The 25789-nt window shown below is 41.8% G+C and overlaps 1 protein-coding gene across 3 annotated transcripts in view; it reads left to right on the forward strand.

Moving 5' to 3' along the window:
- Positions 1–25789, forward strand: part of KIF14 (kinesin family member 14) — a 64627-nt gene that overhangs the window by 15881 nt on the left and 22957 nt on the right. For 2 of the 3 annotated variants that reach the window (XM_061633926.1, XM_061633928.1), the window contains exons 11-25: positions 134–306; positions 2816–2963; positions 4332–4395; positions 5143–5327; positions 6143–6245; positions 8141–8301; positions 9058–9205; positions 10502–10654; positions 11561–11678; positions 12558–12651; positions 13022–13160; positions 15234–15334; positions 15833–15909; positions 19219–19440; positions 19779–19963. In XM_061633926.1, the coding sequence (XP_061489910.1) occupies positions 134–306; positions 2816–2963; positions 4332–4395; positions 5143–5327; positions 6143–6245; positions 8141–8301; positions 9058–9205; positions 10502–10654; positions 11561–11678; positions 12558–12651; positions 13022–13160; positions 15234–15334; positions 15833–15909; positions 19219–19440; positions 19779–19963 (2071 nt within the window). The remainder of the gene's footprint in view (positions 1–133; positions 307–2815; positions 2964–4331; positions 4396–5142; positions 5328–6142; positions 6246–8140; positions 8302–9057; positions 9206–10501; positions 10655–11560; positions 11679–12557; positions 12652–13021; positions 13161–15233; positions 15335–15832; positions 15910–19218; positions 19441–19778; positions 19964–25789) is intronic. The other variant, XM_061633929.1, reaches the window with a different exon arrangement.

Consider the following 25789-nt stretch of genomic DNA (forward strand, 5'->3'; position numbering starts at 1 on the left):
TCTACACAAATGACTGTATTCTGTAAACATGTTCAAAACAGGTACTTTGTTGTAACTTCAGAAAATAAATATAGTCTTAAAACAAATTCAGATTGGGAAAAGTCATTGTCCCTTTATTGTCTTCCAAATGAAGGCTGTTAAAGGAAAGTCTTGGTGGAAATTCAAAAACTGCTATGATTGCCACCATTAGCCCTGCTGCCAGCAATATAGAGGAAACGCTTAGTACTCTTCGATATGCTAAGCAAGCTTGTTTCATAATCAACATTGCCAAAGTCAATGAAGACATAAATGCTAAGTTAATCAGAGGTAAGCTTACCAGTAATTTTGTTTCTTACTTAAAGTGCCATTTCACACCCTATGCTAGGATGCTCCCAGATTTCTCCCAAAGTGTACATTCAACAGGGAGTGATCAGAAAGAAGGCTGCATCAATTCATGAACTAAAGTTTGTAGCAAGTATTTAAAGTAACACTTGCTCAATAATTTGCTTTTAATGTTATTTGTTATTTAATTTTGAGAATTGTGTTTTTATTGATGTATTATGTTCTATTGATGTATTGTTATATTCATGTTTTTTTTGTAAGCCGCCTTGAGGGCCTTTTGGCCATAAGGTGGGGTATCAATTTAAATAATAATAATAATAATAATAATAGTTGAAACCAACCAAAAGTGCAAGAACCTTTATTTTATATGATATTGTGATAACACTGCCTCAGTGCAATGCCTGCTCCAAAGACTTTTTATCAAGGGAAAGTATCTAACATGCTCATTGGTAGCCTGCTATGCAAAATACTTTCTGATAGCTTGGAGTTCACCACAGCTCCCTGGCAAGTGTATCTGTGTGATACACATGTTGGCAAAGATGTGTTGTTTACATACATACTTTACATTTTTAGGTGTACAATGGAAATATTGCATTACAATCAAATAATTGGTTTTAATGCAAAGACAACCTTGAAACTGCAAATATAGTGGCTCTAATCAAGTGTACAGCTATGCAAACATAGATTTCCTTGTTGATTTCAATGGGACTTAAATGCAACTGTGCTGGATTATGGCCTATATCATATTCTATGCCCACACAGCTAGATCCTGTGCATTCTTGGAAATAAATCCCAATGTATTCAATTGGACTTAGCTTCCTAGTAAAAATGGTTAGTATTGCAGCTTTAATGTGAGAGTCTACATATCATGATAAGCCATGGTTTGTTATAACCATGGTTTTTTCAACAAGCCATGAGTTGTCTTACAGACAGACAAACAAGCCGTGGTTTGTTCTCTAGCTGCCCTTGCCTTGTGTCTTTGTAAGTTAAGGAAGTGTCTGAAGCAAGGTGGTCAAACAAATCATGGTTAAGGGCAGAGCTTGGAAAAGTTACTTTTTTGAACTACAACTCCCATCAGCCCAATCCAGTGGCCATGCTGGCTGGGGCTGATGGGAGTTGTAGTTTAAAAAAGTAACTTTTCCAAGCTCTGGAAGCAATGTTGTTGTGTTTGGGCATGATGCCAAACCATGGCTTTACATGAGGGGTGGCTAACCTGTGGCCCTCCAGATGTTCTTGGACTACAACTCCCATCAGCCATACCCAGTATGACCATTGGTCTGGGAGGATGGAGTTATATGTCAACCATATCTGGAGAGCCACTACTTAGTTACCCCTGCTTTATATCATGGTTTATTGGCAGAAAACAAGCCACATTGAGTCTGCTGAGCTAGGTTTGCATGGACAAACAGATCATAGTTAAGTTTTGCACACCATGGTATAGCATTATGCACAAGTTGAACAGTAACCAGGGTGATCTAAAATAAAAATGACTTCCAGTGCAATCCTTATCACATCTACTCAGAAGTATTCCCACTGAGTTCAGTGGTGCTTACTTCTGGGTAAGTTGGGTTAGGACTCCATGCTTCCTGTCCCTGCTTAATAACATAAGTGTGGAGCAAAAAGTATATTACGTTGGATCCAATGAACTAAAGGTAGAAGGAAAATAAACTATTAACACTGTGCCAAAGAGTTTGTACAAGAAATCATGCAGTGCTGGTATTCAGTGCTTTTCATACTCAGTCAACACATTGAAGTTAATAGGCATAAGTAACTTAGGTTAATTAATTTTAATGGACCTACTCTGAGGAGGAGTTAGGGTTGTATTCAACTAAGTCATGCTTAATATTATGATGAAAAGCCTATGTGAACCTTGGGCTTGCATACTCCCCCTTCCTCCTGAGCAGCCACAAGGTAGAAATCTGAGGCTTCCACGTCTGCTTCATAAACTACAGTTTGAAGTTTGCTTGTTTTAGTAAATAAGAGTTAAGACAAAATGCAGTTTGTCCATATTTGGATATAACACTAAGTGATTAGTTAAAAATGGAAGCAGCTTCTAAACTCATGGTGACTACTGGGAGGGGAGGAGTCTTGCAGAGGCTAGTCCTTATAGCACTACGCCAACGTTTACTGTTATGTTCAAAGGAGAGCAGTGATTTGTATACAAGCTTTTGCACAAGCATGAGAACATATTTGCATTTAGAGCATAGTCTAAGTTCTGTTGAATTCAGTGGTATAGGTATAGGATTGCAGCCCTTGTTATATTGCTTTGTACAATGTTCGAGGATAAGGTGTGCAGCAGACCTTCTGTGAATAAAAACTGCCTTCTGCATGCAGACGGGCATTTTTTGGAATTAACCCATTCATTGTTTTAATCTTGCAGTAATTATTTTCAGTAGACTTCTTAATAGGATAAATCTTCACATACTTCCCACATATATTAGTAAATCTTCCGGTAAACTTTGACTAGTTGCTGAGCTCTCTTGTTAAATTGTAGAATTGAAAGCTGAAATTGAAAAATTGAAATATGCTCAGAAGAATTTTCAAAATGTTGATCCTGAAAAACAAAGACTTTATATGCAAGAAATAACATCTTTAAGAGTGAAGCTGCACCAGCAAGAGAGGGAAATGGCAGAGATGCAAAGGTAGTAGTACTAATGGTATTCTGAATAACATAGATTGCTAAAGGAAAGTCTCCCCCATATCCTGTTTTTGTACCATTGTAATCTATACAGTTAATTATTATAAATGGATAAAAATTACACATAATTAATAACAAATGCACTGGCTTGGAACTAAACTATTGGTTGCAACTGCATCCCATAGTGAGACTGTAAGTCATGGCTAACTTTCCACATTAATCTCAGTGGCTCTTAAGTGCAACTAAAATTTACTTGTAGTTGTTATGTAGCATAAGGGTGGAGGCTTCCATGAGTGGAAAGTGAACCACTAATTCTCCCCTTTCCTCTGGGCCCCCTGCGAATCTGCTTGCCCATCCATAAGCCTCTGCTGGATAAAAGAGTCTTTTAGCAAAAATGGACACAATTGGATAGGATGTGATTATAGAATGGCCTAGGTCTTGCACCCAAATTCTCATAAAATTCTTCACTTGTTCTATTTAATAATGATGGCTTAGAAAGATCTTACCAGGTTTTGCTATAGTTTTTTTATTGCTCAGTATCTTTTCAAAAAGAGTTGGTTCTCCAAGGCAGAACAGTTCTTGTAAGTTTTGTAGTTTTTAATCTCTAGATAGCGATACTATGTTTTACTCCTATTGACACTTTTAACAGTCTCCCAAGTAAAATATTGGTGCTATTGGCAATTTCAAATTCTCTTTATATTTATCCAATGTTCTTATTAAATTTCCTGTTATGATGATGATCTTTAATTGCTTAAACTTTGTTGCCAATAGTATGTAAGGATATAAAGATTGTTCAGTGTTAACTAGGGTGGAATGATCTGTTGATTTCAAAGAACTGTTTTTCATCTTTCTAACCTTAAATTTAGTTCTCCACATTTCTGCACCAATTTGCATTTTTTTTAAAAAAAAAACCTCATGAAAATTCTTCAACATTTTAGTGTTAATTTCTCCTAATACATTTTTTGTATGCAGTTCTGAATAATGTACACATCTTTTGCAAGCAATTTCTCCTAATATAATGCATTTTTGTATGTTATTTTCACCAATATATTTATTTTGCTCATTCTTTCCCCTAATATATATGTATTTTTGTAAACGCTGCTTGGTTGGGAACTACATCACAAAATCTGTGTGAGTACAAATTTTGAAGGATGGCTGTGTTTCAGTTCTCTCATTGTTTCAGGAAGTGAGAATTTGATAAATTCGGCTTTAAATGCAAAATGAACTGAATTTCTCCTCCATCCCTAGTAGTAACTCCAATCTTCTTTAGATTATGTACTCATTTTGTTAGCCTCAAAATGACATTTGCAAAATAATAACGTTTTCTGTTGGGTAATGCTGAACCACCATTTTATTTCCCTGATAAATAAAGGGCCTGGAAAGAAAAACTTGAACAAGCAGAAAAAAAGAAATTTGAGGAAACAATGGAGTTACAGGTACCATTCTTCAAATAAATTCAGTTGTGGATGCAAAATGCTGGAGTTTTCCAAAGTCTCCTTCCTTGCCTATATTATCTTCCTACAAACAGCAAGTGAACAGAAAGTTCAACTTTCTCTAGCATATACATTTTGGCTACAAACGAAGGGCTCTGCCCCTGCCCACGCCAACCTCTCCCTCAGGTCGCCAAGGTACCTCCCCCCTTTTCTCAGGTTGCTAATGCACCTCCCCCCACGGCCTTGTGGTAGAGACATCAGGGTCTCCCATGAAGTGGCTCCACAGGTTGCCCAGGCCACCGCTTGCTCTCCTGCTGCCCTCCCCTCCATCCTTGGCCACCACCTGCTCACTCTCCTGCTGTCTGCTCACCACCTTCCTTCCCCTCCCCTCAGCCTTGAGCCCAGCATGGCTGTAGCTTGTAGCACCACCTGTCTGTGGCCAACCAAACTGCAGCATGATGGCTTCAGCTCTTACAAAAATATTATATAGTTGTTATTTATTAATTTTACATCCTGCCCTTCCTCCCAGGAGCCCAGGGCAGCAAACAAAAACACTAAAAGCACTGTAAAACATCCTAAAAACAAAAGACTTTAAAACATATTAAAACAAAATATCTTTAAAAACATCTTAAAAAGCAATTCCAGCACAGATGCAGACTAGGATAAAGTCTCTACTGAAAAGTCTTGTTGAGATAGATTAGTTAGATAGATTTGAAATACATGTCTTACTTTATGAACGCTTTATTTTAGAAAGCTGGCATTACATTCAAGGTGGACAACAGTCTACCTAACTTAGTCAATCTCAATGAAGATCCTCAACTCTCGGAGATGTTGCTATACATGATAAAGGAAGGACAAACTACAGTTGGGAAATGCAAGCCAAATACACGTCATGATATTCAGCTGTCTGGTGTCTTGATTGCTGATGACCATTGGTAGGTTTTTCTCTAAATTAGTTTATATAATAATGTGCTATTTGCTCAATTTCTCAGGCTAGTATGGCATCATAGTGCAACCACAGAAGTAAGTATGTGCATTAGCTTGTGTAGCCTTACAACCCAGTCTAAAACAAATTAGCTGGATGTAAATGGGGCAGAATTGCTGTGTGTAGGATGATGATGGCTAAAGGGAGTTAGATTCATGGAGAGATAAGCTGATCAATTACTATTAGTCATGGCCATCGGAAACTTCCATTTTAAGAGGCAGTATGCCTTTCAATACCAATTGCTGGGGAGCAACAATGAACAAGGGATTATTGCCTTCATGTCCTGTTTGTAGATTTTCCACAAACATCTAGTTGGCAACTTCAGGAAACAGGAAGGGCATACAGAGGGAAGACGGAATTGGTGAAAAAAGTCTCCCTCCCTCTGCTCATGTAAGCCTGGTCCAGCATGAGTGCTCTTGTGTTCTCTTGTTATCTTTGTAATGCAACATAATAGTTCATATTCTTTAAGTGTCTTGGTTGTTGTGCTGAAGCTTGAATATGACTATAATCCAAAGAACTGTGAAACTAGTTCTGTGAGTCCAGGGGGAAAAAAAAGACTCTTCTCTCTCTGCTGCCCCAAAGACCGGCTTCCCATGAAACAGAGGCTTGTTTTCAAAGCAGGATATCATGATGTGGCCAAGTCGTCAAAAATTCCACTGAGACAGGCCAGGAACTAAATAGCCGATTCCCAAGTGTGTATCCAAAAGTGATCAACATTTTTCCTTATTGAAAGCTTTATTGAGACAATGTATTTCTTATTTGTAGTGTTATCAAACATGTGGATGGGGTCGTGAGTATTACTCCACTAGGAGAAGCAAAGACATATGTTAATGGGAAATGCGTTTCTGGCCCTACATTTCTGCATCATGTGAGTTGGTTTATTTATTTATTATTTGATTTATATCCCGCCCTTCCTCCCAGCAGGAGCCCAGGGCGGCAAACCGAAATGCTAAAAACATTTTAAAACATCATAAAAAGACCTTAAAATACATTAAAACAAAACAATGTTAAAAACATTTTTAAAAAAGCTTTAAAAGCATCTTTAAAAAAGGGGGAGGTTAAAACATATTAAAGAAAACATATTAAACGCAATTCTAACACAGATGCAGACTGGGATAGGTTGTTGAAAGAGGAAAGTCTTCAAAAGTTGCCGACAAGATAACACAGATGGCGCCTGCCTAATATTTAAGGGAAGGGAATTCCACAGGGTAGGTGCCGCCACACTAAAGGTCCGTTTCCTATATTGTGCAGAACGAACCTCCTGATAAGATGGTATCTGCAGGAGGCCCTCACCTGCAGAGTACAGTGATCGACTGGGTATATAAGGGGTAAGATGGTCTTTCAAGTATCCTGGTCCCAAGCTGTATAGGGCTTTGTACACCAAAACTAGAACCTTGAACTTGACCTGGTAGCAAATGGGCAGCCAGTGCAATTTGTTTTAGCAGCAGGGTGACATGTTGGCGATACCTTGCCCTAGTGAGCAGCCTCGCCACCGCATTTTGCACCAGCTGCAGCTTCCGGACCAACCTCAAGGGCAGCCCCACATAGAGTGCATTATAGTAATCCAGCCTGAAGGTTGCTAGTGCATGGACAACAGTGGTCAGGCTATCCTGGTCCAGAAACAGCTGCAGCTGTCTTATCAGCCGAAGCTGGTAAAAGGCACTCCTAGCCACGGAGGTCACCTGGGCCTCTAGCGACAAAGATGGATCCAGGAGCATCCCCAGACTACGGACCTGCTCTTTTAGAGGGAGTACGACCCCATCCAAAGCAGGCAACTGAACAATTATCTGAACTCGGGAACCACCAACCCACAGCACCTCGATCTTGCTAGAATTCAGGCTCAGTTTATTGGCCCTCATCCAGCCCACCACCGAGTCCAGGCAGCGGTCCAGGGCTTGCACGGCATCTCCTGATTCAGACCCACAGGGAGGCCCGGAGGGTAGTAACAAGATCTAGGGCCTTCTCAGTGGTGGCCCCCGAATTATGGAACAGTCTCCCTGAGGAGGTACGCCTGGCGCCGACACTATTATCTTTTTGGCGCCAGGTTAAAACCTTTCTCTTCTCTGAGGCATTTTAATCTAAGTTATTTATGTAAATGTTGTAATTGTTATTTTAAATGATGTACTTTTATATTTGTTATATTGATCTTGTAATTTTATTATTGTATATGCTTCTATGTTTGCCGCCCAGAGAGCTGTTTGCTAGTCGGGCAAAAATAAAATAAATGTTATGGAGAAATAGAGCTGGGTATCGTCAGCATACTGCTGACACCTCGCCCCAAATCTCCTGATGACCGCTCCCAAGGGCTTCATATAGATGTTAAACAGCATGGGGAACAAGATGGTACCCTGCGGCACCCCACAGCACAGTTGCCGGGAGGCCGAAAGACAGTCACCCAATGCTATTCTCTGAGACCGACCTTGGATCGGAACCACTGTAAAACAGTTCCTCCAATACCCATCTCACCAAGTCGGCCCAGAAGGATACCATGGAATGGTATCAAAAGCTGCTGAGAGATTAAGTAAGAATAACAGGGTTGCACTCCCCCTGTCCTTCTCCCGATAAAGGTCATCCATCAGGTTAGAACAGAGATTTATTTACATGTGGAATTGGGGCAAAAGTTTAAATTCATGTGCCATATAGTGATTTAGTGTTGATTTTGGATGACAAAGCATGATATTACTTGATTTCTCCCCCCCCCAACACATATACACTGAATTCATTTATAATATGAATCAAACATCTATCTTCTGGATTTTATAGGGTGATCGCATCATTCTTGGAGGAGACCACTATTTTCGCTTTAATCATCCAGTAGAAGTTCAGAAAGTAAAAAGTCTTTCTTGTGGTGCTTCCCTTCCTGAGAATGGTCCAAATGGTTTTGAATTTGCAAAAAATGAACTGCTGGCTGCACAGAGGGCTCAGTGAGTAGTAATAGAAATTCTGGCTTAAATAGTAAATGCTTATGGCTTGAATGTTGTGTGCTACTTTCTAGAACTTGATTTTTGTATAGGTTGTAGATATTAAAATGGATAGACATTTGTTTTCTATGTAATAAAGGTGTATTCTGGAATTTTCATCCAATAACTAGAAAACGTGTTGGTGCTGAAAGCTTAGGTTATATAGGCTGTTACTTCTATAGTTAATCCGTAGTTTTCACTGCTGTTCAAGCAAAAATTAGTGTTAAATTTCATTATGGTCCTAACAGAGCTACAGCAAAGCAGACTTGCTGTCAGTGGCAAGATGAGCTACATTATCTGTTAGCCTCTTCATTTTTCTGGAACATGTGAGTCTCCTCATGCCAGAGAACAATTAGGTGAAAATTTGAAAAACTATTTCCTTCTCTTTTGGAAGGATAGTGGGTTTCAGATCTACATTTAAACTGTAATGTAAGAATTGTTTAAAGGTCCTGTACATCATATTCAGAGGATTAAAGCTCCTGCTTTCAGGTTTGTGTGCGATTGGGGGTTGGAAAACACGTTTAGGCTGCAATCCTATACCCCAACTGAATGGGTTTTATTTCAGGGTAGACGTATATAGGACAGTGATGGTAGTGATTTTGAATAACCAGTGTGTTTCTGTAGTTTTTTTCCCTTGTGTCAAAAAAAATTGTATAAAACAGCCATAGCTGCCTTGGGTATAGGTTATAGCAGTTACTTTACTTTTAAAAACACCTGTAGACTTGAATCGGAAATAGAAGAAGCACGGCTGAAAGCTAAAGAAGAAGTGATGCAAAGTATACAAATTGCAAAAGAAATGGCTCAAGAAGAACTTAGTTCTCAGCAAAAAATTTATGAGAGCCAGATAAAATCATTAGAAGCACAGCTGGTAAGTCATTATTAAATAATTTTAAGTAAATAGCCTATTGGAAGTGCACTGAATTGGAGGAGTTGGTTCACATGCCATTTGCGTCAAAAGATGCACCTGCTCTGTTCAAGAGGCATAAATATACATTGGAATCTAGATGAGGATATACATTGAGATGTGTATCCCTATGTACACACACTGTGTGCATATAGATCTTGCGGAAGGGAGAGAACAAATAAAGATGCACTCTGCAGTCTTTTATGGTGTATCGCCTCTGTCCTGAAGCTGAAGACTAGCTGAATGAAATCTGCTTAAATCCAACCGCTTTAATATAACTGGTAATGGATTGGGCTGCTAGTGAATGGCATCTAATTTGTGTAAAAAAAACCCTCTTAAATGAAGCAATCCAGCTATCCAGTCTTCATTTCCCATTATGCCAGCCACTCAGTTGTGCAATATTTAGTTATCCCAGTTATGCCAACATAAGCCCTTCATCCCAGCTCAACCAGAGGTCTGCCAGCAAAGCCCAGCCTGCCACAAGGGGAGCCAGTGGAAGCCAGCAGAAGGGGGTTCTGGAGGCATGTTAGAGGATGGGCTGGGGAGAAGACTTGTGCGATATCCAGGTACTGTTTGGCTCCCTATTGTGGCCCTCCGTCACAGCAGCCGGTACACTGGGAAAAGGGGTGGTGGAAAGAAACATGTATTTTCTTTCCTTTCGCTGTGCCCTGCCTGCGCAGTCACCATTCTGTTCTTCATGAGGCCTCTGAGTGGCATCTGGATGTGGCAGCCCCTTCTGCCAGCTCTGCCTCCATAGATACCCTATTGTCTGTAGGTGGTCCATTTCACTATAGACCTGATAGGCACAGGACCACTGTGCAATATTTAAAAGGAAAGTGGGAAAACAGAGTGAGAGTGGAGATGAAAAAGCTGGCTTCAAACATCCTTGTGAAAATTATATGCATATATATGGTAGAAGATTTATAGTATTTTGACACATTTAAGATGTCTTAAGGAATCATTATTATGGTAAACTAAAAAAAATGAAACAGTGTGACCCATCAGGTTATACAAGACAGAATACTCCCATTTTGTTGTATCAAGATGCATATGAGATAGTTTTCTTACTTTGTTATATTGAGGTGTTTAAAGTTTACCCATAACTTTGTAACAAGTAACATTTGCATGATTATTAGTACATTTTTAAAAAGGAAAGAAATATATGGGAAAAGAGTATTGTTTGTTTCGGGGGCAATGATTTTGGTTCGGTCAAGAATATTTTTTAATTGGCGCATATTATTCAGTCCTTTGTTTTCTTAGGAAGAAGAATCCCATAGGAAACAATTGCAGGAAATGAATAATCAAATGGCTGTAAACAAAATTCAAGAGCTACAGAAAGCAAAGCGAGGCCTTGAGCTAGAGGTACACTTCAACAAGAAGCGCTTAGAAATGGAGACATTGGCTGCCAGAGAGGTAAAGTTAACAAACAAAATAAAATATAAAACCCAGCATCTTGTCTTATCAATAGGACAATGTACCCTGATGTAATATTGCTTCTCTGACTTTATGTTCTGTACAGTATGACTTAAAAAAAAATGTCACAGGTGCCCTCTAGGTCTACCCTTCCATGAAATTGGTATCTATGGAATGAGAGTTTATGTAACTTGGGTGCTCTGCTGATATGCTTGTCACAATTGGGGCATGGAAAGGCATACCTTGAGGCTGTATTGTGTAACCACTCTCTGGAATATTAAAGATTTGTAATAATATTGGAATGAACTAAGTCATCTTTAAAAATTGTTCTTAACAAATGTGAACACCAAAGAAAATAACAAATATCCCTTCCATGTGAATGAAACATTAATTTAGGATTAATAGTTGCAAGTTTGGTTTGAGTCAGATATCTGTAATGCTGAAGTTTAAAAAATTTAGATTTGCTTTGCTGAAACAGATCAGAGTTGGTCATACCTCTGGAAGGTTGTAAGCCAGGAATAAAAGAAACAGCAGTCCTTTTTATTTTGTCCCCATCTTCTGGTACTTAGAAATACAGTGCCTTAGGTAAGATAGTCATAGTTTTAATTAGCTGTTTATAAGTCTGTACATTTTATTTATTTATTGTACTTATATACCGCCCCATAGCCGGAGCTCTCTGGGCAGTTTACATTTTCCCCTCTAACCTGAATGGATGCAGTCTATATGTTCTAAGGATGGTGGATAAGGCAAGGTAATAAATAGAATTTATTTAATTTAGAATCATCAGTCTGTATCAAGGAGAAGTCCAAACAGAATTTTAGATGTATGGTGTTAAATAGCACCCCTCCTTTTCAGAAGCTGTGCAGCTTTTTCTGAACAAGCTCATGAACTCTTGTTTTATGTTAGGTTTTAGAAGATCATGTTATTCGCCGTGCCAAGATTCTTGAAGCTTTGGAAGTTGAGAAGCAGAAAATTGCTCAGGAAATGGAAACTCTTCAGCAGAGTCGTGGAAACAGAAATAAAGGTATGATTACAATATAATATCGCTGCCTATATGGTGGCTGCCCACAAACAAATATTAATGGATTTATATACAGAACATTCTTTCAACAGGAATCCAGGAAGGGCCCCTTCTGTTCCACTCTATACTGAAAATATATATTTTCCCTCGCAACTAGAAAGAGAGTACATCATGACTTCATAAAGATTTATGTATTTGCTTGGATGACAGCCCTTTTTTATATATCTTCTCCATTCACTCCGGAGCTATTGGATGCATTGCTCTTCAACTTCTTTCCAAACCTGTTCTGAAGGCAGACTTGGGAGGGAGGTAGAATTTGCCTGAAATTGTGCCTGCTACTTAGCATGCAGTATGAATGCCCAACGACTAAATCTGTTTTTGTTCATACCTCCATATGCACAAAAATAATCCATCTTTACCCAGCGCATAGTTAAACTATGGAATTTGCTCCCACAAGATGCAGTAATGGCCACCAGCTTGGATGGCTTTAAAAGAAGATTAGACAAATTCATGGAGGACAGGGCTATCAATGGCTACTAGCCATGATGGCTGTGCTCTGCCACCCTAGTCAGAGGCAGCATGCTTCTGAAAACCAGTTGCCAGAAGCCTCAGGAGGGGAGAGTGTTCTTGCACTCGGGTCCTGCTTGCGGGCTTCCCCCAGGCACCTGGTTGGCCACTGTGAGAACAGGATGCTGGACTAGATGGGCCACTGGCCTGATCCAGCAGGCTCTTCTTATGTTCTTATGTTCCATGTTGTCCAGGATCTGTGTGGATTTTTTTTATAATGTCAGAGATTGCCAGTACACTGACTGATTGCATAATTATTAACCAGTAATTCTAGAAAGAAGCTAATTATCTTTCTCTTTAAAAATATATTTTTAGCAGAGACAAACTGGAATTCTTTGAAACTGTCCATTATGATCAAGGAGGCAAACACCATAAGCAGTAAATTAGAGCAACACACTGTTTTTTGTAGGTAAGTATCTAAAATACTAGAAGTTGTACTGTATAAGCTTTTTATATTGCTGTGATTTGATTACTTCCTTTGTATATAGTTCTCAAAGTAAAGGGGAGAAAGCAATTTGATTTTGGCATTTAGGAATCAGATTAATGACAATTCAGTGAGATTCTTAGTGCTCATTATTTTTGAAAATGCTGCCATAATGTTCCTGGCTAATTGCAAGCTTTTTAATTCCAAAATTAAGGACCTGTTTGTAACGTCTTATTTGTGTGTAAAATCCCCCCCCCCCATACATCAAGGGACACATCTGATAATTACTGATACTTCATAGTCTGGAGGTAAATTGTTTGTTCTTGGGAGTAAATTCATTTGTTTTTTCTGTCAGGCATGATGTAATGGATAAAAAAAATGGTGCTCGCCATTCCTTTCAAGTGCAGGTCCGCAACATCAGGCTTGGCGTTGCAACATTCTGGAGTTTGGAGAAATTTGAAGACAAGTTGGCTGCAATGAAAGAAGTCTATGAGGTTTGGTTAGGAATGAAAAATTATTTGCTTCCTAAAATACTGCTTTTATGTAAAACAGGCACTTTCAGACTTTGTCAGTGTAAACCTGGCTTCAGAGCCTTCACATCTGGTCCCACAGTGGAAATGTCCTGTTCATGTTACCTAAGGCTGCTGACACAGAATTGGTGGTTAAACATGGATGCTGGACAGCCATCAGTATTCCTGGAAGCCATTGAGGGGTCCGGTTTGGACAGCTGACAGAACAGTCTAGGGATGGGGGCGTGAGGAGGAAGGTATGGCCTCAGGCAGAGCATCAGGAGAAAAAAAGGAGAGGAGGAGGAGTGGAGGTTGGGGATTTGAAGAAGGACAGGCAAGGAAGTGGTGGAGGAGTAAGCAGCAGTGAAACAGGGTGAAAAGTATGTAGAAGAAAAATGGGATCATTTAGAAAAGATAGTCCAGGTGAGTGTAGAGAAAGAAACTCTTTGCAGGGAAGCCTTGCTGCTGAGGATCTTGCCAAAGGATCTGGTGGGGGTGAGGGTGAGGAAAGAGATAAGAATAGACAGCTTCCCCTTGAGGAACTGGTGAAAACTCTGGTCCCTATCCTGAAGTTAAGGAAAGTGAATGCCTTTTTCTTTCCTATTGCGTGTGGGTACTTGTGAGTTAAAAGTGCTCTGCATTTCCCACACCAAGGCTTAGGGTTGTAGTTGGCAACTTATTTCCAGACTGATGAATGAATGGACCATACACATGGCAGGATTTGGAAAATCCTTCCCCAGAACTTCCGATCACCAGTTTTCTTAAAACCTATTTACTGGTCTTGCATGTAGTATAAGAGTTCTTTATTGAGCTAACTCTTTCTTATTAAATTAACTCACTCTACTAGCCCACATTACCTCAAAGTCGGTACACGTCATTATGTCTTATGTTCACTCTGATTAGTTGCAGTTGCATGCCAATCTCAGATTTAGTTTAGCTGATTCTGATCCATTTGCAGCATAATGTAGAAGCAGCTGCTTCTAGGGTTCTTGATGTATACTCCAGAGGTCTGGGATATTTTTTTCTGTCATATTGTATGAAGCAGTATTTTACCCTTGCTTAGAAAGAGCAAAGAGTATTGAGTAAGACCTGTGCAATTAGTCTATGGGCCTGAAGGGATAGCCTTTTGAAAATAATCTATTACCCTAGAAAAATACCAGCTATATTGGCCATTGGTAATGAGTAGCTTTCACTGAAAACAAAACCTCAAGTAGCCTTAAGCATATAACATCCTGTTGGTGCCTGTGTTTCATACTTTTTGCCCAACCTGGGCCCAAAAGGGCACAAATCTACCAGGAAAGATATACTAAGAACTTGTAGAACAGACAATGCAAAATCTGTAAATGCAAGGGGGGGGGAATTGTGTTTTAGATTTAATTTATGAACTCCATTGTTCATAGAGGCTGAGATGTGTCCTGTCTTCTGCATATTATACATCCACATTTCCTCATTTAGCCTGCTATCTGATACTGATCAGTGACTGATTAGTTCTCTACTGAGATGACATTGCTAGTATAAAACAATACTCTGCTCCCTACATCTGTCAGCACAGTTGTTTCCAATTATGTGGGCCTTATGTGGTGCTCAGTATCATCTTGAGGGCTATTTTTTTTTTTTTAATAGCATATGAACGTAGTAAATCTATTAGCCACAATGGCTGTTAATAAATAGCTCTCACTGAAAAAAAACACCTTCATTTTGTAAAAAAATAAAAAAGCCAAAAATAAATATTTTCAAATGTGAGCAACAGAATGACAAAACAACAAATGCAACATATTCTGCGTGATTAAGTCACAGAAATTAAAATGAAACAACTTGACTCCATATGAATATGTTGTATGTGTCGTTTAATCAGTTTGTTGCTCATATCTGAGTGGAAACATTTTTCAGTGAATGTAAATTACTTCATCCCAGATTTTTAGACCCTGTTTAGGCCCATAAAGTAAGTGTGGTGGAAGAGGCAAATCTTATTAACCAGTGGTTAAAGCTGGTCTTTGTTTTAAACTCTGGAAACCCATTCATTAACTTTAATGAAATGTCTTTCCCCCCCTCCCTTAGATGAACAGCACTAACAAAACTGATGAGATTTTCTATGATCCCACTGATGAATGGGAACCTGATTTCTCAAATGCATCTGTTTCTTCCTTTTCTACAAGGAGGTAAATAATTTCTGGTTTGACTTTAAAGTTAAATACTATCTCTGTGCAAAATGTCTATAGAGAAGAGTATAGTAATGGTGAGTACAAAGGAAACATGACCACATTTTGGAAATGCGGTAATGATGGGAACCTTAGCTTATTAGCCCCTCTCCCTCAAACAGGAAGAAGCAGGAAATGCATGTGAAGAAAGCCCCTCCAAGATAGTCCTTTCCCCGCCCTCTTCAAAGGGCAACCAAAGTGTTTGTTGAGGGAGACAGAACAAGCACTAATTGATATATTTAGCAAGGGATGGTTTCTAGCGTTTTTAGAATTGTTACTGTGTTCATCCAGGAATGTAAATGAATAACACTTATCACTAGAGACTCAGATGTATATACATTTATGCATGAGTTTCAGAAAGTTAGTGGAAGTCATGAAAGTTAAAAAAATTGTCCTGTTTTGTTTTGTCGTCGTCCCCCCCCCCCGCCCGCCCACACCGTTCTTGCTCAATTTCGGTAGAAGTTTGAGGAGAAGCAAAAGAATTTCTGGATGTTTGTCTGAGGTAAAGATGAAACTGCACAATTCATACCTACCAGGTGTGTGTGTATTTATAATACTGTGATCTTCAAAAATTATATTTAATGTATTCATTTTTAGTGGCTTCTGAGTTTTCTTAAACATAGGTGTTTTAAAAACATTTTTGTATTTATAAAGAATAGTATTTTATATAGTTTGTGAAGTGTGTGATATGTGATAACACATGAGAGGGCATTCTCAGTATTGGCACCCTGATTGTGGAATTCGCTCCCTTCAGAGGTTTAACTGGTACCAATCCTGATATATATTTGGCAACAGCTAAAAGCACACTTATGCACCCAGGCTTTTGATTAAACTGGAAGTGGAGTAGGCAGCCTGCCCTAGTTGATTTATCAATTTATTGAATGTAGTGGTAATCTTATGTTTGCTGGTTTTGTATAACTGGTTTTACTGTTAATATGTGCTTACTTTTTATATTGTAACCTGCTCTGGGATTATTTTAAGGACTGATATATATTTTGCTCTCTTTCAAATCATATTTACTTTGGTTTACCGAGGAGCTAAGAGTGATGAAGCAAGAAAGGAGACGGCTGGAGGGTAAATGGAGACGAACTCCCGACGGCTGTAATTATGCACTTGTGAAGGCCTCCACGAAACGCTATGTGAAGGCGGTGAGGATGGCGAAGAAGCAATACTTCGCTACCTCCATTCAGTCATCTTGTAACCGCCCAGCGGAACTTTATAAGGTTGTCCGGAGACTTTTACACTCTGGTTCTCCGGATGCAATATTACCATCAATGGCCCGCTGTAATGAGTTTGCGAGGCATTTTCAAGACAAGATCATAAACATCCGTCGGGACCTTGACTCCAATATTGTAACAGTTGAATCTAATGAGGTGTCCAGAACACAGTCTTGTCCTGTTTTATTGGATGAGTTTCAGTTGGTACAGCTCGAGGATGTGGACAAGGTGCTTGGACAGATACGGGCGACCACTTCCGCTCTGGACCCTTGCCCCTCGTGGCTAATAAAAGCTAGCAGAAATGGAACGGCTGGCTGGGCCAAGGAGGTGATTAATGCCTCATTACGAGAGGGAGTGGTCCCACCTTGCCTGAAACAGGCGATAGTGAGACCGCTCCTAAAAAAGCCCTCCTTGGACCCTGATAACGTTAACAACTATAGGCCGGTAGCAAGTGTTCCATTTCTGGGCAAGGTTCTAGAGCGCATGGTCGCTCGCCAACTCCAGGCTCTCTTGGATGAAACTGATTATCTGGATCCATTTCAATCCGGCTTTCGGCCGGGGTTTGGTACAGAAACATCCTTGGTCGCCCTGTATGATGACCTCTGTCGGGAGAAAGACAGAGGGAGTGTAACTCTGTTGGTTCTTGATCTCTCGGCGGCTTTTGATACCATCGACCATGGTATCCTTCTGGGGCGACTTGCGGATTTAGGAGTTGGAGGCACTGCTTGGCGGTGGCTGTGCTCCTATCTTGGGAATCGTCTCCAGAAGGTGATGTTTCGGGAACATTACTCGAGTCCCTGGGTGCTCCAGTATGGGGTCCCGCAGGACTCAGTTCTGTCCCCCATGCTTTTTAATATCTATATGAAGCCGCTGGGTGAGGTCATCAGGAGTTATGGAGTGCGTTTCCAGCAATATGCTGATGATATGCAGCTCTATTTCTCCTTTTCATCTTCTTCAGGTGAGGCTGTTGCTGTACTGAACCGCTGCCTGGCCGCGATAATGGACTGGATGAGAGCGAACAAACTAAAACTCAATCCTGACAAGACTGAGATGCTGTTAGTTGGAGGGCCCTCTGCTCAGATGGTTGATGTCCGACCTGCCCTAGATGGGGTTACACTCCCCCTAAAGGAACAGGTCCATAGTTTGGGGATCTTATTAGATCCGCTTCTGTCACTTGAGGCTCAGGTAGCCTCGGTGGCACGAAATGCGTTTTACCAGCTTCGGCTGGTAGCCCAACTACGACCCTATCTGGACAGGGAGAACCTAGCCTGTTATTCATGCTCTGGTAACCTCTAGATTGGATTACTGTAATGCTCTCTACGTAGGGTTACCTTTGAAAACGATTCGGAAACTTCAGCTAGTGCAGAATGCTGCGGCCAGAGTTCTTACTGGGACGAAGAAATTCGACCACATAACACCTATTCTGGCCCAACTGCACTGGCTTCCAATATGTTTCCAGGCCAGATTCAAAGTGTTGGTCCTTACCTATAAAGCCCTTAACGGCACTGGACCGCAATATCTGATGGAACGCCTCTCTCGCTATGTTCCTACCTGTTCACTCCGCTCGACGTCTAAGGCCCTTCTCCGGGTCCCAACCCATACAGAGGCCCGGAGAACAGTAACAAGATCCAGGGCCTTTTCGGTGGTGGCCCGCGAATTATGGAATGCCCTCCCAGATGAGATACGCCTGGCGCCTTCCCTGTCATCTTTCCGGCGCCAGGTAAAAACCCACCTCTTCACCCAGGCATTTTAATGTATTTTATGCTTTTAATCTTATTTATTTTATTTCTAGTTTTCTTTTACTTTGTTTATATAATGTTTTATATTGTTTGCGCAATACACACTTGCTGTATTTTAAATATTGTGGTTTTATCATGTTGTACACCGCCCTGGGAGCTGCTAGCTATAGGGCGGTTTAGAAATGCAACTAAATAAAATAAATAAAATAATACTTTTAAATAACAAAAATAATTAAATAGCAAACTTAATTTTTAAGAAGGCTATACTTATTATTTTATTTATTATTTGATTTATATCCCGCCCTACCTCCCAGGAGGAGCCCAGGGTGGCTAGTCATACTAGTCATAACTATGCTCGGTTTTTAAAAAGATATAGGACAAAAGAACCATCAGAATACTGACTTATTCATTCTCAGTCAATGGAGGAGTGAAGCATATAGGAAAGTGTTCTCAGTGGAATTGTTATGTGCCTTCAAGTCGGTATGATAACCTTAATTTCATCATTTTAGCTTCTTTGGATACTCTGTTCATGGGACTTTCGTGGTAAGAGGTATTCAGAGTTGGTTTACCATTGCCTTCCTCTGAGTTTGGATGCCTTAGTCTGGTGTCTCAGCTTTGACCATTCCACCTTGGGTGACCCTGGTAGGAGTCTTACCTTTTGGTCTAGACTCCTGACGACATTGCTCTCAGCTTCAACGCTTTCAAACCTCCTCTCCACGTTAAGGTGTGACCCTCAGGAAACTCTTTCTTTCTGCCTCCTTATATGAGATGTTAACCCTCTCCCATGTACTCCACTCTCCACTGACTAGAGGAACACTGTACTATGTCCAATTTTCCATTTTACCTGTCGGTCTGTCTATGACTTCATGAAGCTCTTTTGTTATCACAGACTCAACAAATAAATTGGGTGGTCTGAGCTCAGACCCACCTGAATCATTTCTCCCTGATATATGTAAGAAACTGATAGATTCAGCTTTGGCCGTCTTGGAAGAGACTCGTGAAGAAGAGGAGAGCATTGCACAAAGCCTTCTAGCAACATTGTTCACCATTTATACTGGAGTCATTGCTTTGACAAAGGCTTATGAGCAAGCTGAACAAAGTCAAGAAAACTGTAAGATTCATTATATTAACAAACTTTTTACTGCTTGCCTTTTTAAAAATGTGAGTACAGGTGTTATGTGATACATAATCTAGTCATTGTTTCCTCAGGACTGACTTGGCTGACAACAGAACACCATGATCTCGTGCAGAGACAGCTTCTGCCTCTGCTTCCTGAGATCCTGTAACTAAATGCATTAGAGACTGAACCCAGGATATTCAAAGTGTTCTGCTACTGAATTAGTAGTCCCTTTTTTGAGTTCTAGCTTCGAACATCATTACATTTATTTAGAAATAATTAGACACATTTTCCTCAATCCAATATAATTTGTTTTCTTTCTATCTTTTTAGTTTTCTCTGTTGATCACACTGCTCAGTCCTGCAGCATCAAGATTAGTTCAGCTTTTGAACAGCTTGTAGTTCTAACCAGGCATTGGCTGAACTATTTTCAAAAAAATGATGAATTTATAAAAATACATGATGAACTAAAGGAAAGTGTAAAGCATTTGGGAACATATCTGCAACTGCTGTTACAGGTAATCAGTCTTATTATGAATGCCCTTTAAAAATGAAAGAAGAATTTATACAGCCACAAGAGTGGCTGTATACTATATCCAGCGTGGATTTTTCACATTCTGCAATGTTAAATTGTGAATTCCCCTCCTTCCCATAAGCTCATTTCAAAACAAAGCCTTACAAAACTTATAGTCCTGAACTCAGAAATGCTTGCTTAACAACCCCTGTAAATTTTCATGGTGATACACAAAACAGTCAGAGGGAATTGAGAGTTCAAAGTCTAAAAAGAGAGGGGAAAAAACCCCAGATCCCTTTTGAACTTTTTTCTGTCAGAGTTCTCATAATCTGCTGAAATTCATTAAAAATCAGCCATGTTCACAGAGTACCTGTAATCCTGATACTGACCTTGCCCCATACTCTGACCTTTATCCTCCGCAGTTTAAAAGTTAAAAAAAAAATGCCTGGCTGATTTTTAATTAATTTAAGAAATTTTGGCTCGAACTCAATGATAATGTCAGGCATGCTTAGTTAGAACCAACTCTCAGTGTTCTAAAAGCCAGATTCCCAGCTGCTGAGCTTAGCTAATTAGGGGGCCACACCCACACCAGATCTTGATTTCACATGAGACAATCTTAGCTTCCCCCAAAGAATCCTGGGAAGTGTAGTTTGTGAAGGGTGCTGAGAGGAGACTCCTATTCCAGTGGCCAGAGTGGTTTAACAGTCAGCCACTCTGACTGAAGCTCTGTGAGGGGAACAGGGCATCTCCTAGCAACTCTCAGCACCCTTCACTAACTACAGGATTCTTTGGGAGAAGCCATGACTGTCTAAAGAGAAATAGTCTGGTGTGGATATGGCCAGGGACTGCTTTGGTTAAATTTAGGTGGGAGGCTTCATGTGCCTGCTGTAGAATAAAAAGGTGGGGGAAATGCTGGAAAGCAATGATACTGTTCACAATGTTTTCCTTTTGGAAAGGAAAAGGGCTTTCCCTTTGCCCAGTGCCCGCCCATGCAATCTCCTCCCCTCCCCACGGTCAGTTTTACCTATCTTAAGCATGATTGCACGGGAGTAAATACCGCTGAACTCAATAAGCATGCATATGATCAAACCTGCCTTCCCATCCCCCTTCCTTTGCCCCTCTCTCTCCAATCCCCCCCTTTCCCCTCCCCCTCCTTCTGCTCTCCTCTCCCCTCCTTTTCTCCTTCTCTCTCCTTACCCTTCTCCACCCCCATGGTCAGTTTTACGTATCCTAACCAAGATTGCATAGAAGTAAATCCCATTTAACTCAATAGGCATGCAAATGATCAGACCCGCCTATCCTCTCCTTCCCCTTTCCTCTCCCTTCCTCCTCCCCTCTGCCTTCTTCCTCCTTCCCTGCCCACTCCAGCTCTCCCTCCCTCCCCCCCGATCAGTTTTACTTATCCTAAGAATGATTGTATGGGAGTAAATCCCACTGAACTCAATAAACATGCAAATCATCAAACCTGCCCTTCTCTTCCCCTCCCCTTCTGCCTGCTCCCATTCCCCTCTGCCCTCCCTCCTCCACCTCCTCCCCTCCTCATCCCCTGTAGTCAGTTTCACCTATTCTAAGAATGATTGCAGGGGGGGGAATAAATCCCACTGAACTCAATAAGCATGCAAATGATCAATCCATTCTCAGCAAACTTGCACAGAATCCCATTTCTTACCTCCTGGATTAAAAAGCAGACAAATTCACTAATAGGCAAAAAAACCCTTGTGGTTTAAGAACGTACCTATAGCCCACAGATATTTCTGTCAAACTTTAAAAGGCAGGGAAATTGGGCAGCTATGGTGAATGCACAAGGGGAGCGGGAGACCTGACCTCCTCTCTCAGATATTGTACTGCTCTACAAATTTGTCAAACAGCAAACACAATTTGAGTTGGTCTTTCACAGTCCAATTGTCAGGCCCAGGATGTGACTCAGGAACTAGACCAACGATTGTAGTTAATTCGTGTTTTATTAGGGTAATGTCCAAACAAAGACTGCGTTTTCTCATGAAGCAATACAGGGATACAGGTCCTGCGGCATTGGGAGAAAGTTGACAGAGCAAGGGACTTCTTCCCGCCTGTTCTTTAAGAAGGGGCCAAACGGGCGCGCAATCTTTCGCTCCTCCTTAACTGCCCCTCAGGTACTGCCCGCCTTTCCCCCCTTCTCTCCTGTCTTTTCAGCTGTCTGCGTGTGCGCGGTGAGGGGGGAAGCATCACCCCCTCCTCTTCTGAAGTTTCCGATTCCAGGATGGGGGATAGGGGAGGGGCTGATGGTAAACTGCCTCCCCGCTTTTCGGCTGTGAGCAGCCCTCCCTCTTCCCCCTCTTGCTCTGAGCCTGAAAGAGGGGGAGGCGTGAGAATGTCCAGGGAGGGCTCAGGCTCCCCGTTGCTAAGCGACCTTATCACTGGCAGTTCCTCTGTTTCGTCTTCGCTCCAAAGGGGGGAAGTTCCTCCCCCTTCCCTCTGCCATCCATCCGAATACTCTTCTCCCAACTCTCCGGGATCCAGCTCCCCGGGATTGGGACCCCAGCTCTGCCTTCTGACACCATCCCCCCTCCCAGGCTGTGCCCCCCTCCCCTTGTCTGGCTTGGGACGGTGGGGAAAACGTTGATGGAAAAGTTTTACCAATTCTGGAGCATGCACATCAGCTGCATCTTCCCATGATCTGTCAGCCACCCCATAGCCTTTCCAGTGAATCAAGTACTGCAGCTTGTGGCGTCTGATCCTGGAATCTAAGATCTCCTCAACTTCAAAATCAAGCTGCTCATTTACCAGGAGTGGAGCTCCGGGAGGTTCCTCCAGCCGTAACTCACTGGGAGAGGCGGCTTTCGTTAAGAGGGATCGATGGAACACAGGATGTATTTTAAACGTGTCAGGCAGCTTCAGTCGGTACGCCACAGGATTGATTTGAGTTTCTATTTCGAAAGGACCCACCCTCTTGTCTTGTAATTTTCTACATTTGCCCGGCATCTGGAGGAAGCGGGTGGACAGCCATACCTGGTCTCCCGGTTGAAGGGGGGGGCCCTCCTTCCTGTGCAGGTCAGCAACTCGCTTGTACTCCGTTTTGGCTTCGTTTAACTGCTGTTTCAGTGTCTGTTGCACCGCTTGCAATTCCTTAAGGAAGTTCTCAGCTGCCGGTACCAGCATTCCTTCTGAGCTGCTTGGAAAGACTTTAGGATGGAATCCATAATTAGCGAAGAACGGGGTTTGTTGAGTGCTGGAGTGCAGAGAATTGTTGTAGGCGAACTCTGCAAAATGCAAATATGATACCCAGTCAGTCTGTTGATAGGACACATAACTTTGTAAATATCTTTCCAAAACGGCGTTCAAGCGTTCCGTCTGCCCATCTGTCTGGGGGTGATGGGCGGAGGAGAGTTTTAATTCCGTCTGCAACTGTTTCCACATTGCTTTCCAAAATTTGGCTGTGAACTGAGTTCCTCGGTCTGAGACTACGCTGTTTGGCAATCCATGCAGCCGGTAGACTTCTTTTATGAATAACTTGGCCGTTTCTTTAGCCTCTAAGGCCCCTGCACAAGGAAGAAAGTGTGCCATTTTGGTAAGTAGATCCACCACTACTAAGATGGCTGTCATTCCTTGGGACTTGGGTAGATCAGTTATAAAATCCATGGAGAGGTCCTTCCAGGGTTCGTGTGGGACAGGCAACGGTTGTAACAGTCCTGCTGGTGTCCCTGTTTGTGTTTTTGTCCGCAGACAGACAGAGCAGGACTTTACATAACTCTCAATATCCCGACGCATTTTAGGCCACCAGAAGTCCTTGGCCACGTTCTGAATGGTCTTGTAAATCCCAAAGTGTCCCGCTGTGATGGAATCATGACACTGGCGTAGGATTCTGAGCCTTAATTCCCCTTCTGGCACATATCTGGCTGTTTTGAACCATAACAGTCCATTTCTCCAGTGAAAGGTTACTTCTGAGTCTTGACCTTGTCCCGTCTCCTGCTGATATTTTAGCATGTCTGCATCTTCTTGTTGTGCCTTTTTGAGTTCCTCTTCCCATGAAGGCTGGCATACTCCCAACGTTAATTTCTCTGGCGGGATTACGTACTGAGGCTGGTCCTCGGATTCACTTTCTTTGTATTGTGGCTGTCTGGATAAGGCATCCGCTCTCTGGTTTTTGGCTTGGGCATGGTAAGTAATCTGGAAGTTAAACCTAGTGAAGAACTGGGACCATCTTATCTGTCTCTGGTTCAGCTTTCTGGCTGTTTGGAGGCTTTCAAGATTCTTGTGGTCGGAGCGCACTTCAATTCGATGAGAGGTCCCCTCTAGGTATTGTCTCCAGTTTTCAAAAGAGTCCTTGATGGCCAGCAGCTCCTTCTCCCAAACTGTGTAGTTCTTCTCTGCAGGCTTTAACTTCCGAGAGAAGTACGCACAGGGGTGCAGCTCCTTCCCTTCTTGGTCTAATTGTAGCAGGACCCCCCGATGGCAAAATCTGAAGCATCTGCTTCCACTACGAAAGGGCGGTTCGGATCAGCAAAGCGCAGAATGGGCTCAGTAGCAAACCTTCTCTTCAGCTCCTCAAAGGCCTCGGTGGCGTTCTCTGTCCATTGAAACTTCTTCTTCCCCCTTAAACAGTCAGTCAGAGGAGCTGTTAATTTGGAAAACCCTGGAATGAACTTTCTGTAATAATTGGCAAACCCCAAAAACCGTTGTACATCCTTTTTGGTGACAGGTTGGCCCCAGTCCAATATGCAGCTTACTTTCCCTGGGTCCATCTCCACGCCTTCCGCTGAGATTCGATATCCAAGGAAGTCTAGAGACTTGAGGTCAAATCCACATTTCTCTAATTTAGCATACAGGTGATTTTCTCTCAGTCTCTTCAACACCGTCTTCACATGCTGGTCGTGGTCTTCCTGGTTCTTTGAGAACACCAGGATATCATCTAAGTAACAGATTACATACGTGTCCAACAAGTCTCTAAACACGTCGTTCATGAATTTTTGAAAAATTCCTGGACTTCCACAAAGCCCGAACGGCATGACCAGGTATTCATACTGTCCGTAAGCGGTCAAGAATCCTGTTTATCATTCATCTCCCTCCTTCATTCTGATCAGATTGTACGCTCCTCTCAAATCCAACTTCGTGAAGATTTTTGCAGAGCGCAGTCGGTCCAGCAACTCTGAGATCAGGGGCAGCGGGTAGCTGTTGGGGATGGTGATCTGGTTCAATGCACGATAGTCGTTACAGGGTCTGAGTTCCCCCCCTTCTTTTTCACAAACAATAGTGGCGCTCCAGCAGGGGATTGTGAGGGGCGTATGAATCCTCGCCTCAGGTTTTTATCCAGGAATTCCTTCAGGGCCTCCCTCTCATTCTCTGTGAGAGAGTAGATTCTCCCTGATGGGATGCTGGCTCCTGGCACTAGATCAATCGCACAGTCGTAAGGGCGGTGGGGGGGTAAAGTCTCTGCCTCTTTTTCATCAAACACATCTTTGAATTCTTCATACTTTGGCGGCAGGGTCACTTGCTCGATCTCTTGCACTGCCCCCGCTAAGGTGTTCTTGATTCCTTCAGGTTGACAGTTCTCCTGGCAATACTGTGAGGTGAACCACACCACCGCCTCCTTCCAACTTATTTTGGGTTCATGCTTTGCTAGCCAGGGCATTCCCAGAATCATCTCAAAGTTCGAGAGATCTGACACGTATAGCGAAATGAACTCTTCGTGCCCAGGGATTTGAAGTTTCACTTCCTCCGTGGCTTGTGTCACCCCTCCTGACTTCAGGGGTCTCCCATCGATAGTCTCCACAGCTAGGGGAGCGTCCAGTTTCCACCGGGAAATTCCATGACGCTTGACTAACTTTGCATCAATAAAATTTGTGGAGGCTCC

This window comes from Rhineura floridana, chromosome 6 (genome assembly GCF_030035675.1).
Source record: "Rhineura floridana isolate rRhiFlo1 chromosome 6, rRhiFlo1.hap2, whole genome shotgun sequence".
NCBI lineage: Eukaryota > Metazoa > Chordata > Lepidosauria > Squamata > Rhineuridae > Rhineura > Rhineura floridana.